General features: G+C 44.7%; 2 protein-coding genes across 3 annotated transcripts; both read left to right on the top strand.

The window, feature by feature from the left end:
• The first annotated feature begins 3 nt into the window (after positions 1-3).
• On the top strand, positions 4-9,918 carry LOC102792272 (sterile alpha motif domain-containing protein 15-like). Its single transcript, XM_006793022.3, has 4 exons — positions 4-394; positions 524-622; positions 2,700-2,949; positions 9,805-9,918. Exons 1-3 carry the CDS (start codon positions 323-325, stop codon positions 2,871-2,873), a joined length of 345 nt encoding a protein of 114 aa, XP_006793085.2. The 5' UTR covers positions 4-322; the 3' UTR covers positions 2,874-2,949; positions 9,805-9,918.
• On the top strand, positions 2,861-19,591 carry lrfn5b (leucine rich repeat and fibronectin type III domain containing 5b). Of its 2 annotated transcripts, none has more exons than XM_006793024.3 (6): positions 2,861-2,949; positions 9,805-10,720; positions 11,498-11,672; positions 15,136-15,469; positions 16,407-16,707; positions 16,834-19,591. In XM_006793024.3, coding segments are annotated over exons 1-6 (2,418 nt in total). In that variant the 5' UTR covers positions 2,861-2,947; the 3' UTR covers positions 17,524-19,591. The 2 variants fall into 2 exon arrangements, with proteins under 2 accessions (XP_006793087.1, XP_087708832.1); XM_087852706.1 differs by lacking the exon at positions 2,861-2,949 and adding an exon at positions 3,969-4,344.

Below are 19,591 nucleotides of genomic sequence, written 5' to 3'. Positions count from 1 at the left end.
ATATACTTAACTTAAAAGCCAATCGTTCTGCGCGGTATACCAGCCACCCTAAATGACGAGACACTGATTGGCTGTGGCAAGGAAAACAAAGCCATAGCAGTTGAGCCGTCGGTGACACTTGATTGATCCTGGAAAAAAAGGATAAGGAGAAAACTGTTTTCAAACTTCTGTGTTAAAGATGTCCCTTGCCGTAAATACAAGGCCCGGTACTTTCTTAGGACAAAATAAAAATAAAAGTGATTTTATAAAAAGTTTCGAAGTAAACGCTTATTAACGCCTGGTGCCAGGTAACAGTTTCCATGGCAACACGCTTAGAGGCAACATGGAGTTCCTACAGTGGGATTGTCATGATGTTGCGAGATGGATTGAGTCTTTAGGATTTCCGCAATATAAAGTAAGTTAAACCTTAAGGTGTTGTCACCTTAAGTGACAACATTGACAAACTGAAAAAAGAAGCTAGTTAGCCTCCATTGAATCAGTTCACTTCTTAAGCTTCTCACTTTATTACGTCTTTCTGTCGCAGGCATGTTTCACGGACAACCTCATAAGTGGAAGAAAGCTTATTTACGTGAATTGCATCTACTTGCCAAGACTGGGAGTCACAGATTTTAAACACATGCAGGTATTAAAAAGAGGCATTAGTTCTAGTTGTTGACTAGAACTTGCCAAGTAAGTAATACGAGATGCTAAATAAGCAACGCCATTTTTATCACCTTGCCCTATTTATATATAAAAATTTGATATATGGCTTAATAGAGTCAGGTTATGCATTTAAAAACACAAAGGGTTGGTGACACATCACTTAAAGGGGATCTGTCATGCTAAGTTAACGCACTATAATTTTGTTGTTAGATTCTTCGAAAGCATTCGCGGATTACGCAAATTCCTATTTATCTTATACTGCGTATTAGTACAGTCTTTAAGGTCACTCTCTCTCTGAAACAGCCATCTTTCCTCTGAATGGCTGGCACTTGTAAACAAATGGTATGAGCAGCAGGTGGGTAGGGCTGCCTAGCTCGGAAGCCAGATCTGTTTGCCTAAGACTTAAATTTCAGTTTTCTGTTGTCCTATTCTGGTAATCCCATGGGAATTGTAGCCTCAGTTTCCTGGTCCTAGCTGACAGGAGTGGCACCTGGTGTGGTCTTCTGCTGCTGTAACCAGTCTGCTTCAAGGTTCAACATGGTGTGCATTTAGAGATGCTCTTCTGCACCCTATTGTAATGAGTTTGGTATTACTGTTACCTTCATAGCTTCATAGTAGCCTGGCCCTTCTCCTCTGACCTCTTATATCAGCAAAACATTTTCGTCCATATTTTCTCTTTTTTGAACCATTCTCTGGTTGTCCAGGAAAAAACCCATTAGATCAGCAGTTTCTGAAAGAGTTAGACCAACCCCTTCTGGCACCAACAACCACGCTCAGCTTGAACTTCTGCAGGTCATCTTTACCATGTCTATATGCCTAAAATGCATTAAATTGCTGCCACTTAATTGGCTGATTGATTGAGTGTAGATAGTATCAAAGATTGAGACAGCTTCTGAGTCTAAAAAATGAACTATTTAATGCAATTAATCTTATATATTTTAATGACCAGCAAATGACCAGTAAAAGGGGGCAGCTTCAAAAAAGGTTTTAGTTGTATTGAAGTCTATGGGAAAATAGAATGTAGCAGTTCTTTCCTGATGAGTTTTAGGACTCAGTCCCTTGTTTCAGATCATTTTGTAAAAAAGATTCTGTGTAAAAGTAAGAAAGGAGGATTTTCGAGGAAGTTGCCTGACAAATTGTCAGTGATAAGTTGGTTTCTCAGTCACAGCTGGCTTCAAAACACCAACATGATGAGGGTGAAAATGTTCTAGTTGATATCACAGTGACTGCATCCATCTTTCCTATCATCTAAGGCCTCGGATGGCCATACTGAGAACATCCTGTCCCACTGCCATTGTACAGAGCCAAGAGCAGAAAAAGTCTAGAGCACTCTAAAGGTTCATAGGGATTACTCATACATATATTATCCCCTTTATAAAGGTCAAAACATGGGTAAAGGTGTAATTGATCTCCCTTAAGATGTGTTGGGAGGTTATAAAGGCGTTATATCTTTCTTCGACGATATAACACATAAAAAGCCAGAAAACAGTGTAAAAAAATAACTGTTATAACCACCTTCAGTTGTGTTAGAAATCTCTGCAGTATGCACTACTACAAGTTGACTGGAAGCACCACAAAATAACAGCACATGTTTGGCTTTCTTTCTTTTTTTTCTCTCAGAGCAGCGCGGCATCCAATTAAAGCGTGTGCTGTAAACATCACTGCCAGAAAACACACTCAGATCAGCTCTATCCAATATAGGCTGTTTACAGTTACAGTGACAGTTTTTTCTAATCTGTATTTCTGGGGTCATAACTAAATTGGCTAAATGTGCCATTCAACTCTGCTAAACTCCCAGGAAGCATAAACTGTGGTATGAGTGGTATGGAGAAAAACAGTCTCGGCAAAGAAGCGTGTACACGCTGTTAAGTCATAATTATTTTTTGGTTTGACCTGTAAGTCATTTGATACATCAGTTTTTATGAGTGTAACCCTGTAACCTTTCTCCCCGTTATACAAGATTGTCCTCTCCCTCTTAGTGGGACAACTTTATTAAATAAGGTTAGATAATGTAAACATTAAGCGTGCTTTCTTAAATCCCGCCGTGTACCCCGCAGGTCATCTCTGCATGCGTGCGCGAGCTGCTGGGGATCACAGAGACCCTGTCGAGTCGCAGCATCGCTGACCCTCCACTGGACACCGTGGTCCTGTTTTTGGAGAAAAAGAGCCGGACCGGCGAGCGGGCGGACAGCCTCACATACCAGCGGTTCCTGAGGGACATGCACCAGTGAAAGAAAGAAAGAAAAGCGAAGAAGGAAAGTCTGAATCACAACAGTAAAGGAACGCATCACAAAAAGCCTAAGACATGTCAGTGTCATTTCATATCACCAACTGTGAGCTCATGATGCAAGCTTGACATTAACACTTCCCACCAGCAAAATGCTAACATGTTCTTGATGTGGCTGGTTTAAAAAAAATGAATCATGCTCACAAGGATGCATTGATTCTGCAAATCTCTCGAGACAATAAAGTCATAGTGTGACATGTTTTCATACATGTACAGTTCGTGCACAAACACACACGTGGTCCAAAAAGCTCATGCCCTTCCAGTTCTGGATAACAGTGAATGCTTAAACCACTTAGGCTATTCATATTGATCTCAAGTGGGTGTGTTGTAACTGGATGGAGTTATTGATCTAGAGTAGAGATCCTCAGGGTAATTCTTTTGGATGACAACAAACACCTATTTCAAAGTGCTGTAAGGCCCTGGGGTGGTATGGGTCATTGTTCTTACAGGAGCAAAAGTGCTGCTGCACTTGAATACACTTGTGCACATATAGGCTACTTTGCCAACTTGCACAAAAGGCCATAGGATCATTGCATCAGATAGGGATGGGTCCAGCGCCAAGCAGACCCACGGGGGAGCCGGGCCTTTCTCTTTCAGCCAACTCAACACTTTCTTGCCAATAATCTATGTAATACATGCAGCATTGTTCAGCTATAGCCTATTTTTGGCGTTCACCCACTAGAAGCACCTGCAGCAGCAGAGGTTTGATCCAAGGGAATGGATGGATTTTTCAATACCAGTCTTGTTTAAGCCTACGGGCTGCTTGTTGTTGCCTGGCTTTCTTAGCCTTCATGTCCTGCATGTCTGAATCTGCATCAGCATCTCAGCCCCATATTTTTTTTTCTTCTTCATTTAATCAAATTGAATTCTTAGAGAATATCAGAAGCTCAATCTACTCAACGTTCGTGCAGCAGAGTTCAGTCTCCATGAATAAATGATGATGCCTGCCTATGAGATAGGCTGGGAGGCACTGCATCTGTCTGTGCACACAAATGGTCTCTGTGCAGCTCAGAGCGCACCGATTACCATTCCGAGCACAACACCTCTGGTCAGAAATGGAGCCGGGTCGGTGGTTGACAGTAGTCCGGGGGCAGTAAGGAGGGGAAGGGGTAGGGGAGGGGATATATTACGACAGCAACCCTTCAATCAATCTGGATTAACTCACGCTGAACCCTGCGTCGCCAGCGAAAGCCCGTGAAAGCGATACGAACATCTGGCCGGATTGAGCACAGTAGCGGCAGCAGCAGCGGAAGCAGCAGTCGCTCACAGCGCTGCTGTAGATGTTAAAGCTGCCCGTCGCTACAAAGCTACAGAGGCGTTTTCTCTTCTGGAGCTGCATCCAGGCGGATGCGCAGTAGAGACGATCCCTATACAGCTGCAGCTTCAGAGCCGCGCCGGGACCCTTCAGCTTGTGTGTGGGTTTTTTTTCCCCTGTTTGTTTGGGGGGGTTGCCTGTGGTCTAGTCCTTTTTTTTCGATAGGGGGAATAAGAGTAACATTTTACCGCTCACACAGGATCGCAAAGGAGCCGTCCTTTATCTGCTGGTTATGGATTTCTTGAAGGGCATCGCTGGTTTCGCAGGCCGTCACATGCTGTAGGAACCAAGACGCGTGTTTCGGGACACCTGAATTATCTCCAGGCAGCACATTTCTTTTTTTAAGGCAAGCCACTCTCGGTATGCCGCCAGCCCCCTTGGGAGGAAATAAGCTCAAACCCACCCTCCTTTGACTTGGCTCCATGTTTCAGCTACAAGGTAAAATAATAAAAACCAGTATTTTACAGGCTGCTTTTGGTGTGAATTGGAGCGTGTGAACTCTTTTGCAGAGTCTGTCTTTCAAGAAGCGAAATATTGACTTGAAGTAGTTCTCTTAGGACCCGTCTGAATGCGCTCAGATTTTCCCTTGTGACATGGGTTGTGGCTGTAACCCCACCAGCCCAGGACCTGTACCGCAAGGTCAAAAAAAAATCTCCTCACATGCCAAGGAACATTTTTTTAAATTTATTTTTAGTATCCACTTGTATGTGTTTGGTGCTGCTTTTTTCCTCCCCCCTGATATAGGTGAAACTGAGAATAATGGCCGTGGTGGCTGTGATTCATGTGCAGGAAAAAGCTGATTTATTGCATGTGTTTTGTGTTTTCTTGTGTGTTTTAGAGAGATTTGTCTCTGGTGTGCTCTGGTCAAACCCATAAGTGATATGCAAATTCCTCATCAGTAATTAAGCTGTGATAAAGTCTAAATGAGCCTAAACTGATAACAGGATGTAAGTCTGTGGGATGAGGAGGAGGTGTTATGGGGGAAATGGTCCTAGTGATTTTGTTTTTTATAAAGGATGAGGTATAATAGTCCTGTCTAGTGAGGAGTGTTAGTTATCATGTATCTTATTATTCATGAGTGCCCGAGGCATGATTGTAACTGCTACACCAGTGAAACAAGGCCCACGCCTCATTTTGCTGCTTCTATTTGCTCTCTGTGCTCTGTGAATGCACTCAAATGTTGGTGCTTATGTGCTGCTTCCTTTCACTGACGGAGGAGGAGTGATGTGTGGCTCCTCAGCACCCGGGCTTTTCTGCAGACCGGCTCCACACTCGCTGACCCAAATTTGTCTCCCCACAAATTAGGTTTTGTGTAGCTTTTTTCCCCCCACTGGAGAAGTGCTTGCATCCAGATCTGAAACTGAGATATGGCTCACACAAACTTGCACACCTGCTTCACATGTGTAGTATGTGAGAGATGCCTTATGGTTACACAACTTAATAAGGTAAAGGAGATTTATGCATTATTAAGCTTTTTTTTAAAAAAAATTTGGCTAGTGCTGCTACATGAGGTAGAAATCCAGTATCCTGGGGGTCTTTGAAAGAAGGAAAATGAGTCAGAAGGTGCGGAGATCTCATTATGGCTGATGGCTGCCCCCCTTCCCCTCACACACATGTAAATGATAACACGAGGGAGTCGTGCTGTCACCAATAGAAGTGTTTTTGCACTTCCTTTACCCGAAATTCACTTTGGAACTGACAGATGTGAGTATCTGCACACCTGCCTGTTATGTATCGTGCAGAATATTCGACTTGAGGAGGCCACATTGATATTCAGACTTAGTGTTTGAGGATTCTGTGTTCCCCTTCTACCAGAAGACAATCCCAGGTCATAAGCCCATCACTTCAGGGCACGTCGCAACGGTGCAAGAATTAAGATCACAAATCGGTGATCGGAATTTAAAATCTGTCACCTGCTTCAGTGAAATGCTCAAAGAAGAATATGCAAAGTGCTTATACGCCGCGGTCACGAGGTGTCTAGTGTATCAAGGTGAATTTCTTGTGATGAAGGGGGAAAAATTACAAGAAGGCGATGTAAATGCTGATGAACTGCACTTCTGTTGATGCAGCTGGGTCTGCTTAGTATGCCGTCCGTCTGGCACGCATGTGGATGGATAGACATGCACTCACGGGCTGAGAAATCATTTAATCTGCATCAGATTTCCCCATCAAGTCATTTTGGCTTTTATTACGTGCAAGACTGGGAAAAAAAAAATCCAATTCAATCCAGAATTAGCTGAGTGCACAATCTCCTCATCAGAAATGCTACAGTGGGTCTGCTCTGGCCTTCGAGCAAAAGAGTTGTCAAGGTCCTTTTCCTTCGGAGAGGACTCTTTGTTCTAAATAATATTAGGTTATCTGAAGAAGAAAAAAAAAAAATCAGCCACTGATTACATCTCACCCTAAAACTGACGTTTGCGGTGTTGCCATGGCATCAAGGCTGTCACCCAAAGAGCTATCACGTTCTAACATTTGCAGACTCTGTAAGAAAAAAAAAGAAAAACGAAAGGAAGCCAGGGTGTCACAGCACATGGCCACATTCATATGTGTTAGCGAGTTGGATGGTGCTTCACAGCATCGATGTTTGGTCTGCTGCTCTTACCTACACGAGCGTTTACCCGACAAAATAGAATTTCTACCAGCTCAGTCAAAATATGATCCACTTCAGCAGATGCTGCGGCTCCATTTGCTCTCATAAAAGCAGGCAGGATGAGGAGCTGTTTCACTGTTTTGTCGATACCGTTTTACCGTCACGTTGCAGCATCAGTTTACCTCCTTGACACAACACAGCTTATATATATATATTTTTGGCAGTGTAGCAAATGTTCGGCCTCTACACCCTCCACCACCTCCCACCGGCCAACTCAGGTGAGACGCGAACCGAGATGCCACCGCCGTTGCCGTTGTGCCGACCTGCGTGGAGACGCTGGCAGACTTCATCTCATTATCTTCCCCTCCTCGCAGGGATGCTTTCCCTGATTTCCTGCCCAGACGCGGATTGCAGAGGCTTTCTCACATGAGCTCCAGCATAAGTTAGACCATCTGAAAACATATCCCCCATGACCTCACCGGCCGGATTGGCATGCAGCGTGCTGCATAAGGTTTTTCTTGGCCAATGCTACCCCAGGGAGGCTATAGATACCCTCTCCTACTGTTAACTGCTACTGCTGCTGCTGCTGCACATGAATGTGTCTCTGTAGCTGGGGATGAGGAAGGGGGGTTGCTGTGTAGTGATCTGGCTCTATTAGGCACAAATCCCCACCCACTGGTGCGTTTGCTTATGTGTGGGAGTGTGCTGTCAGTCTGCTCTGTTCTCCGAGGGTGAAAAGACCTGCTTGGAGGTAGTAAACGAACACTTGATTGACTAAGAAGGAGATTATGGTTAATGCATCACTAGATTATCTGTTTTCTTGTTTATTTGTGGCCCTCCCAAGTCGCTCCACTATAATGAACAGGCCGACCTAGTGGATAATGATTTTCTGCGAGGTTTTGGGGGGTAGGTTGACATTTGAAGATGAAGTGTGGGATTGATGAATACATTGATTGATCATCTACTTATTTGTTCGTGTACCTGATGAGTGAACCTGTTATGCAAATCTCTGTGGAAGACCAGTAATTAAATGCAAATTGAGGAGACAGTAAGAGATATTTCCTGGCCCATCTAAGCAGCGAGCGGCTGTCCTTTTGTCCTCACAGAACAAATTTTGTAGAGATTACCGTTGCAACCGTTCTCTTCACGTTTGGCTGAGTTTTCAGCCATGAAAAAAAAAAAAAAAAAATAGAAAGAAGAAGCCTCATCTCCACAGAGCGAATCAATATCGTGTCTTGAGCGCCATTCGAGTCTGGAAGTAGCAGGTCCTCTCTGCCTCATTGCACAACCAGAGGCCGTACCATTCAGAGTCAGAGCAGAAGGTGGTTGGCACACCAACGTGAACACACTTAGGCAGGCTGTCCTCTCACGCTTGTGCGCGCACATAAAAAGTAGACGGTTCGCACGCGTACTTGGAAAGCACTACACACGGCTTCGCAGCACTGCTTCACGGTGAAGTCATCTGCTCTCTTTAAAGAGAGTCATGACAACATTAAATAATGATCCCACGGTCCATTTCTCGCCAGCTCAGATCGGTGCACCGCGGCTCCCCGCACGCATCTTGTGGGATTTGGTAACGTTGTCCCGTGTAAAAATGGGTCAGAAAAAGACATTTATTCGCCGCTGCTTCATCAGCAGCGTTCATGGAAATGTCATACCCAGCGTGCTCTCTCTCTCGCTCTCTGTCTCCAACAATATCATTCCTCCCCTTCCCATTATGGCCCATTTTAAAAGGAATGGTTCCTGCCTCCTCGTTAGGGCTGTAATACGTTTTACCCAGCTGTCAGCGGATGGCACCGCATGCCCTCGCATGGCAGGGTATCACACCTGTCCTGTCTGCTGTTTTCTTTACTCTATGATCTTTTCTTCATTCTCACTCTATCAAGGTTATTACACTGGGAGTTGTGTGTCACCGCTCCAGTGCAACAGAATCTTTTGAAACATGAAGGCACTCGGTTGACAGGCCTCTCTGCTAAGGCTGGATTTTTTTTTTAAGTGTTTTTTTTTCTTCTGCACACTCTTAGAGTCCCAACACGGACAATAGAGGCATTACCACAGGAAGCTGTAATCATAAATCAGCCGTTCTCGTCTGCATTTAAAGGTCGGCCTTTGGATTTTCACCCAGGTTGTGGGATTGGATCTCTTGTTCTCTGTGTTTGATTTGATTGGTGTCCCTTTCTGTGTGCTGTAATTGGACACGCAGAGGGCTGAATATTGCATGTTCAACCAAAACCATGTTCGACTTCTGTCACTCTTGCTCTGGTACATCTGATCTCCAAAGTCTTACTTTTATGAGATGCTATATCCCCGACAATGTCTCGGGATGCATCAAATGGATCCCTCCTTATTCCCCCCACATCTCAGCTGTGTCATAAGTAAGAGCAGCATCAGGGAGAGAAGAGAGAAAATCAATAACAAGGCATAGCACATCTTCACTGAGGCACAGGGCCCAATCATCCCTTCCTATTGGCGATATGATCCTGGGAGATATCAGGATGATTCTGATGAGACCCTGGACTGCCAGTCTAGACTTTTATCCTTCTGTGCACAAACATAAAAGGACTGGCATGATCATATATTTAAAAAAAAGTATGATCAGAGGAGTAGGGGCTTAGAAGGAGAGCTGTCACAAAAATCTTACATGACTACCAGGGATGTTTCACTCTCAAGTCGGCAGGTGACTAATTAGTTTCATGTCTAATGGTGCAGCATTTATTGTTTGTTCAGGCATCGATTTGCTTAGCCTCTTGCTCAGACTTTGCGCTATAAAAACGAAAGCTATGAGCTGACAGTAATAGTGTTTGCAGCCTAGTGGAAAATCTTTAACTTTGCAGAGCAGGATCGCCCATTTTTCTTTCCTATTTTAAATGTGATTTTGCCCAGCTTGAATTATAGATCTCAGGGTTTGCATTCGTTGCCATTTTCACAAACGGCTTGATCATCTCTGTCTCTCATTCGTTCATTTTTTAGGCGCATCAACCTGATGACAAGCCAAATGGAGTCTCTCCTGGTGTATCTGATCGTCCTCGGCGTGGCTGTGAAGGCCCACAAAGTTCAAATCTGTCCCAAACGCTGCGTCTGCCAGGTGCTTAACCCTAATTTGGCCACGCTGTGTGACAAGAAGGGGCTTCTGTTTGTGCCCCCTAACATTGACAGGCACACGGTGGAGATGCGTCTCGGGGATAACTTTGTAACCAGCATCAAACGCAAAGACTTTGCAAACATGACCAAGCTGGTGGATCTGACTCTGTCTCGGAACACTATTGGCTCCATCGCACCTCACGCGTTCAGAGATCTGGAGAACCTACGAGCCCTTCACCTCGACAGCAACCGGCTTACCCGCATCAACAACGACACCTTCAGCGGCATGTCCAAGCTGCACCACCTCATCCTCAACAACAACCAGCTCACCCACATCCAAAGCGGGGCCTTTAATGACCTGACAGCACTGGAGGAGCTGGACCTGTCTTACAACAACTTGGAAAGCGCCCCCTGGGTGGCCATTCAGAGGATGTCCAATCTCCATACGCTCAATTTGGATCACAACATGCTCAGCTACATCCCAGAGGGCACCTTCTCTGGGTTGCAGAAGCTTAAGCGATTGGATGTGACCTCCAACAAGCTCCAGAAGCTTCCTCCTGATCCAATTTTCCAGAGAGCCGGGGTCCTGGCAACATCTGGGAAAATGGGGCCTACGTCGTTCGCACTGAGCTTTGGGGGGAACCCACTGAGGTGTAACTGTGAGCTTCTTTGGCTGCGGAGGTTGCAGAGGGAGGATGATCTGGAGACCTGTGCTTCACCGCAACACCTCGCCGGACGCTATTTCTGGACTGTTTCGGAAGAGGAGTTCCTGTGCGAGCCTCCTCTCATCACCAGGTACTCTCAGGTACGTCCTCGAGTTAAGCTGTGGACCGTTAAGACGCAATATTCTGTAGTGCTTCACTCTGAGCCACACATCGTAATGTGCCTTAGTTAATCCAAGGTTGCACTATTTGCTGCCTTTGACTGTAACACCAAATATTAGCTTTGTGATTCAGAGAACTCTTACAAGAGTTGTGGGACTCATCTGGGCCACTCAGCTCGCAAATCATAACAAATAAAGTGCTTAAAAAATGAAATCACACTGCAGCACCTGATGGTGTTTTTAGAGGAGTTCTTTGGTCAGATTTTCAATTTTAATAAAGCTATTTGCAGTTTAGCGATGGAACCGCAGTGCAGCTCTCAATACACAGTGGAAGCTGATTCAATCCTTGATTCATGCATCCAAACAAAATTATCTGATCAAATCCTTGCAAAAGAACTACAGATATATCATCTCATTTACATTCAGCAGACCTATTTTGCATAATTGCAGAGTAAATTAACTTATATTTGGACTCAAGCGTACGAGCTGCGATGTGCTGTCTCATTGATGATCTTCCCGTTATAATAATGCTAATTCAGTAACGTGACAATGATCAATTGCTGATTACATTCGCGGGGAATGAGATTGTGAAACGCAACATCATCAATAACGGCATTAATAATAATATCAAAGCCACACCGTGCAGCACAAAAGTACTTCTGTGTGTAATTTGTGTTTTTCAGTTTTGATCAGGGTCGTTATCTAATTGGTGTTCAAAGAAGCTCTCGCTCTGATTGCCTGTTCCTCCCTTTGCCTCAGGAGCTGCGAGCTTTGGAGGGTCAGAGTGTGACTCTGCGCTGCAAGGCTAGGGGCGACCCTGACCCCATTATCCACTGGATTGCACCTGATGGACGCCTTATGTCCAACTCCTCCAGGGCTGTAGTCCACACCGACGGCACGCTGGACATCCTAATCAGCACTGTCAAGGACTCCGGTCTGTTTACACTGCACTGACTGGGCTTTTATGTTGTTGACGGAGCGGAATTAGTTGTTTGCTTGCACATAAGCATGGAAGGCTGTAGTATTTACCTACACCGGGTGATAAAGTTTTGAGTGTGGAGACGTGCCTGTATGCTGATTCGTGGCAAAGTTCCTGTCATATGCATCTGTTTGCAAAGAAATGTGTTTTGACACTTTTACTTGTTAACAATTAACATTTTAGATACCTGAAATTTTCCAGAAACAGTGTCTAACACCTTGAAACACATTCGTATTCACTATCGCCAGCAGCCGAAGCTAAAGGTCCTTTTTAAGCTCCTTGTGCCGGTGTAAGTACTGTCTCTGCTTTAGCTTTGAAGGAAGTTGGAGTGACGGGTCGTGCTGTGTGACTAGTCTAGATGTAAGTGTTGACTGATCAAACACACAAGCAAAACTATCAAAAGCTACTGCCATTATAAACTCCAGCTGGTGAAACATTTGGCATGAAACACAGACCTCCCCACGCTAGCCTTAAAAATGGCACGAAAGCTCAGAGAGGTGAACCGATAGTGGAGTCCAGGCTGTGTTGAGCTTATGTGCAACACAAGATACATGATGTGATTTGGACTCATCAAAGCGAAATGTTAAAAAAAATCTTCACTAGCAATGTTCATCAGTTTGATACGAGGTGTCGACCACGGTGAAGCGATGTGGACAGAACGTGCAGAGACCGAAACAGGATTAGAAAGAAAAATAAAAAACCACAGCAAGAGGTGACGCTGTATTACCAGCCGCTGGCTGACTATTACATCATTTTAGAGTTTCTGTTAGTGCTGCATAGGTAAAAAAAACTTGGAATTTGATATCTAGTTGCTCAGGACTTCCACAGTGGGTACTTATCCCGAGGTAGTCCTTAGAACTGTCCTGATTCAAAGCAGAAGCTTTTCAAGTACAACACTAGAAAGATTAGATATTTTGTATTAATTAGTCTATAAGGGCTGGAAGGCTGAGTTTGTTTTCCTTTGGAGAGAGCTTGGTGATGTTTTTCCAATGTTTCCAGTCTGAAGCCAGAAGTGACCATAAATAAGAGGGGAGGGGGGTGGTAAGTAAAAGCTACTGTTGAGAGAACAGACTGGATGGGTGTTTTGCACAGATCGCATATCTGGTAATTAGTGCTAAGTAACATAAAAATGAAATACCAGAATTTGACTCGCGGAGCACAGACTTCTTGGACGATCTGTTAGTCCAATTAGGCACACAGAAAGCACTTTTATTTGTCAGATATTTGCATTAAGAGCGCAGTGAAAAGCACCAACACCATAAACATCAAGTCTGGTCCAGTTCACTCATTTAAATTGTTTACGGCGAAGCCTCGTAGAGAGCTGCTGGCTATATCCGCCTGTCTTGGCAACCATCTGTCCGCACAGACTGACCCCTAAAAATGCACAATTTGAAAACTGCACAGTTATCATGAATGTGGAAATCAGCTAGAAGGACTGAACTGTTTTTGTAACCTTTGATTGTTTGTTTTTAAATTCAATTTATTTGATGTGTTTTTGCTGGAAATAGTCACATTTCAGCATGGGAGTTTATCACTGACTAGCCTTTTGGAGTCAGCCTCAGGGGACCATTTGAAAAACTGCAGTTTTTGCCTTGTATCCAAAGAATTTTTTACACAAAGTCAGTAAAAAACAAATATAGCCAAGCATAAATTTGTACAGGATGGAAAGAACGGACAAAAAGGCAGGTGAAAAATATCCCACTACCTCCATTTCAGTTTATTCTGGTGTTATAATTCACATCAGCAGAGCCAGAGGATCCTCTAAGGTCAGAGTAATGTATAATTCAGAAACACAGAGAGTATGCATGGCTCTGTGCTTTGTTTGTGACCACTCTGGTTTGTCTGCACAACCGTTACACCAAGCAGACGAGGAAGTTGTACAATGATCACAGTGCACAAGAGAATATACACTACTGTGCAAATGTCTTGAGCCACTCCTCATTTCTTTATATTTGGTTAGGAAAATTGGAAACAGGTGCAGTGACTTAGTGAAGCAAGTGTAATTATATATGGAAATACAGACTATGAGGAACTAATAGAGTTTGTACAATTGTAACAAAGTTGAAAGTCAATGTTTGGTCACCTTTATTCTTCAACACAGCCTGAACTCTCTACGCGACTTCTTGTCATTTCTTTAAGTAGTCTTCATGAATAGTTCTCTGGGCTTCTTGAAGGACATTCAAAGCTCTTCTTTGGATGTTTTTTTTTTCCCCTTTTATTCTGTTCTCTGTCAAGATTAGCTCACACTGCTTCAGTAATGTCGAGGTCCTTCCATGACTGATAGTGTTCTATTGTGTGTATTTTTCTGTTTAGCTATGCTTTTACTGCACCGGCTCATGTATTGCACGATGGATCAGAATGTTAGGGTACCTTTCTGCATTTATATATCCACAAATGTTTAGAAGATCCACAAAAGTGGCTAAATGCAGAGCCTCCACCATGTTTTAGAGATGTTTTAGAATCAGAATCAGAAAGGGTTTTATTGCCAAATGTTGAGCAGGTTTACAACATTAGGAAATTGCTGCGGTACTTAGTGCAAACATACTGTCATATAACGCTTATATAGACATAAAAACAAAAATAAGAATAAGAATTAAAAGTGCTAAGTAGATAGATATATACATGAGTGCAGGTGGTGATCAGTGCCAAACATGGCATGATGCAGTGAACACAGCGTAGGGTCATGTGTTAGTGGTGGGAACAGTCATACGGTTATTGTTCATGAGTCCAACAGCAGAGGGGAAGAAACTGTTCTTATGGCGAGAGGTTCTGGTGCGAATGGACCGGAGCCTCCTGCCTGAGGGGAGCAGGTCAAACAGACTGTGTCCAGGGTGAGAAGGGTCAGCTGAGCTGCACGCCCCAGTGTCCTGGAGGTGTACAGGTCCTACTATAGATGGCTGTAGACGGTCACTGTTGTACTTCTCTCCTGACCTCCTCTATATTGTCAAAAATTGGAGCCACATTTTTCAAATTTGGATTTGGCACTCCATAAGACCTGTTGCCACTGACTTTCAGTTTGGTTCTTGTGTAATTTGGCAAACCTCAGACTTTTCTCCCCATTTCCCTTCCTTAAGAAGGGCTTATTGGCAGTCACATTTCCACTGAAGTGTATCAGAAATGGCTTGGACAGTAAATGGATTAGCTGAACATCCAGATGCATCTAACAGGTCTTTGCTGATTTTTCCTGTTATTTCTTAAGGTTATGACTTGTTCATCTTCTGTAGATGTTGTTGTTGCACAAATAAGTATCATCTTTAGCATTTTCTGATAGATTCAACAGAAGAAATTGGAACTAATAATATATATAATTGGTTCTTTGCCAACCTCTCTATTACACATTTCTGACCCACATGGTTTATTTGTACATTGTGATGAATTTAAGGCAGGAGAAAGTTAATCTGTTTGGTTTTTGTTTCAGGTTCCTTTACCTGTGTGGCTTCCAACCCAGCCGGAGAGGCCCACGGTGCAGTAAAGCTGGTCATTACCAAACTCCCTCACATCACCAATAACACAATCGAGGAGCAGGAGCGTGACCCCGGCTCATCAGATATCGCCACGGTGACCAAGACGGGGGCAGAGGCAGGAGGGGTGCCTCTGGGGAACGCAAAGACGAGCCAGGAGAAGAAAGTAGTAATTGCTGAGGCCACCTCGACCTCAGCTCTGGTCAAGTTCAACTTCCACAGGAGTATTCCTGGAATCCGCATGTTTCAGATCCAATATAATGGGACGTACGATGATTCACTGGTGTACAGGTGAGCAGATGTGAAGAAGAAAAAGCTCCTTTTCTTACTGCCCGACAAACTTTAAAGCTGAATCTAAGCATATGTATGCGTTCCACGGCCCTTGTTTTACCTTCACGGCGTTCTTTGAATCTCTAAATCACTTTGGATGTTTAGTCATTAAGGAATGGACCTGGCTGTCGACGCGATTATTTGTGGCGTCTATTAATCCTATCGGGAAGATAGACTAATGCGCTGTATCTGACTTCTCATTCTTCGACTCGTAATCTCCCCTTGCTGGAGTGTGTCATTTACGACGTGCGAAAGCTTGATAATGCTTAATCAACAAAATCAAAACAGAATGTCAGCACTAAGCTGCGGACTCATAGGAAGATGAAAGACTAGTCTTCCACAGTTTTTACCAAAAAGAAGCATCAGAGGCTTCACACATGCCCATCTGAGGAACTGGCGTACACAGGATACTTTCATCTCTGCACCCTTTCACCGCATATTTTGTGCTAATCACCGTGATATGATAGGATCATTTCGCAAGATACCCCACTGCCACCCTTTTTTTTCCTCCCTAAATGAACTTCAAAGTCAGGAACACATATGGCGTTTCAGCCGCGGCCGCGGAATTAAAGAGACATTAAAGAGTTGCGTCCCGTCCTGTAATCTTGATGTTGTGAACAAACGGGGGGATCCGCGTGTCCCCAGCTACCGGAGCAACCTTTTATCTGTAATGATGTTTGAGAGAATAAATCAAATGTCACAAAAGATTACGCTTAGACAGATCGTAAATAGCCCCCTGAGAGATAAATGATTGTCATGTCATTTTTATCCCTACAAAACAATAAGGCTGATAATCTGATTTGCTCTGTCTCCTTTAATTCAGCCTTCTCTAATCTAAAGTATGTCGGAACAGTCACAAAGCCTTTTCTTCTTCTTCTTCTTCTTCTTCTTCTTACAGGATGATACCCCCGACCAGTAAGAGCATCTTAGTAAACAACCTGGCGGCTGGTACGCACTACGACTTGTGCGTGTTGGCCATCTATGACGACCAGGTGACCTCGCTGACCGCCACCAGGGTGATTGGCTGCGTCCACTTTACCACCGAGCCGCAGTACCTGAGATGCCATTTCATGCAGTCCCAGTTTCTCGGTGGTACCATTGTGGTTATCATCGGAGGGATTATCGTGGCGTCTGTGCTCGCTTTTATCATCTTCCTCATTGTGCGTTATCGGGTGTGTAACCAAGGGGATGCCGATAAGGTCAGCGGGCGACGATTCCTCACATTTTGTTCTTTTAATCCTTATTAGTTCTGTCTGTATTGAAATGCGTGTCTCATAATTTGCTTTCATTCCTCTCGCTCTCGCCTTCTCCCTGTCTCCTGTCAGGCGCTAGAGATGGGGGATATTAGGTCACTGAGCAGTGATGGACAGCTACAGGGCTGTGGGATTCCCAAGTCCCTCTCTAAGCAGGTTCTGCGGCCAGAGAAGAATGACAAGGACTGCCTCCGTGTCGCCCTGCCTGCCCCGGAGCCAGCCAAGCAGCGACCGCCTGTCGTGGTGGCATCCACGAAACCGTCCGTCCCCGACTGCACGGTCTCTACATCAGCTGGAAGTCACAGCTGGCACCCAGCCTCCCCGGGCACTCCGAGACCCAAGCATTCGACCGCTCCGACAAAACCCTCTGAGGCTCGCCGAGCTGAAGCAGATGTCGAGCTCGACAACATGAACCGGAATAACTCGTCGGAAGTGAAAACGGCCCAAGCCGTCACTCTCGCCGTACCGGGCCAGCCCACCAAGTTGACTGCCGTCCCCAGGGCGCCGCGGCCCCATCAAGTCGCTCGACAATACATGACTGTTCCCGCAGGAGGGGCGAGGGTGAACCGCAGGCACTCGTTCAACGCGGAGTCGTACGCGGAGCGCTGCTACGTGGCCTACCCAAAAACCGGGGCCAGCCTGCGCTCCAAACGCAGCCTGTCAATGAGCGGAGAGCTGCCGCAGCTCGAGAGCACAACAAACATTCGCCGGGCCAGGGACAAGCTCTCGAGGTCTGAGTGGCTTCTGGAGAGCACTTTATGATTTTGAAGTTTTGCTACCTGCGCTCTCTCGGATTGCTGGATTGGATTTGTGGCCCGTGGTGAGCAGACAGGATTTTACGCCATGGGGGTTTTTTTTGTTTTGTTTTTTGTGTTGTTGTTTCGGAGCTTTTGCGCTCTTTGTTGAAGGACCTGTAGGCTTCTCTCGTATATCTGGGAGAAGGCAGGCGACACAGGGTTTACGGGAAAAGTTTCACATTTGTTTTCTACCTTATAACCTATCAAAGTCTTCTTTATAACAGAGTTTGATCAAACTTTGATGAAAGGCACAACAATGTATAAATCGAACTTCATGTACAAAACAAAACAAAACATGTTTTAGTTGTGTGAGATGCTATATATCTCAGTACGACCATAAGTGTTCATGTGGTATCGAATGCAGTAACCTGGACAATACTGTATTATAACAGAAGCATCGCACAGGGGATGGGGTTATTATACTTAACAATCTCATTGCCTGTTACTTAAAGTGATACAATCTCTGTAGACTACACGATTCTTGTCTCCAGCTCTGCAGACAGTGACATGTCTTAATTACTTTGGATGTGGTTTTGGAGAGATTACGAATGTGCTTTACATCCCAGAGGTGTAGGAAAAGAATGTAGTAGACTGACAGCCCTCTATCTTTTCATCCCCACCCAGCCCACCCTCAGACACAGCACAATGCAGCATTTCCTTGTGTGTGTGTGTGCGTGTGTGTGCGTGCGTGTGGCACAAGTCGACTCAGCCTAATACTGCCCTCCGGTTTGAATCGATACATTTTTATCACGTAATTACACGAAGACTCAACTCTGATAGGATTCCTGTCACGACTGATTTGAGCGACGATTGAGCCAACACCCACAGCGTGACAAGGTGCGGGAAGTAATCTGTTGTTACGCGTGGATCCAGGGGAATGATTCATTTTCATGTTTTTGCTTTGTTTGTGTTTTTCCCCCCCCCTAACTTACTGAAGTGACCGTGTCACGCCGATGACAACCAATGTAAATCAAATGAAATGTAAGAGAAACGGTGACTGGGAGGACGTCTGCTCTTGGTTTTTTGCTGTTGTTTCTGTTTGATGTTTACCAGTATAAATAAACCAGTGATTTAAAAACCAAAAAACACCACAAAAATAAAAATGAGGGGGTAGATTCATCTCATTTTCAGCTTCTCTGGTTCATCTTCCCCTGCAATTAGAGCCCTGTTTCCGGACAAAATAATAGCTGAATCCCTTAGTTCTCTTGGAGCTCTGCAGCCCAGAGTAGTAGTTGGCTCTGAGCCTTTGTATTTGTTCAAAGAGAGGAGGGAAGCGGATGATGAAAAGAGGCCACGTTTGTCACCGGGGACGCCCCTCGCCTGCGTATCTCCTCAGTCATCTGACAGCAGCGCCGTGCCTGTGCCCTCCGACAGCAGCCTCTGCAAAAAAAAGAAAAAAATCCTGCCGCAGGAGAGGTTAAACACAACCTCCGCAGTGGGAACTTGCGCATGACTAATTTCTACAGTTACAGTAACGACTCCGTGATATCAGGACTGACATGAAGTGCATTATCCCCCCTTGCAATACGAGCTCTGATTCACGGTGTATTTTGGTGGTTTCATGCTGCCTGATTGATTTTTTTCTTCTTCATACTTGCTATACATGAATGTGCTGGTGTGCCTCTAATAAAAAAGCCTTGCGTAGGGAAAACCTGTTAAGAAAGAGCCGCACGGAGACTGTGGAGGACATAAATGAACCGCTATCACCCAAACACGCTGCATTCAAGCACTGATTTATTATTTTTTTAAATTATTTCTCGCTCATTACGGGTGATTAAAAATGCTGAGGAGCTTGGCCTGAACCGAGGTTCAGTCTTTGGCGAGAGCCAGAGGTGTGTGTTAATAATAGATGCTTTTCTGGAAAGAGAGAGAGACGGAGAGAAAGGAGGGGAGGCGGTGCAGCGAGGAGAAGATGGAAGGTTTTGTGAAACAAATACGGCGAGGAGGCTTTGGAGGCTGAGAGTCACGGGGGTGACGGTGAAGAAACGGAGAGGAGAGCGAGAGGTGCAGAGAAGAAAGCGAAGCAGCTCGTA

The sequence above is a fragment of the Neolamprologus brichardi genome, chromosome 15 (genome assembly GCF_056152115.1).
Source record: "Neolamprologus brichardi isolate AB-2024 chromosome 15, ASM5615211v1, whole genome shotgun sequence".
Taxonomy (NCBI): domain Eukaryota; kingdom Metazoa; phylum Chordata; class Actinopteri; order Cichliformes; family Cichlidae; genus Neolamprologus; species Neolamprologus brichardi.
The sequence above is the reverse complement of the archived record's forward strand: the minus strand, read 5'-3'. Positions and strand labels throughout refer to the sequence as shown.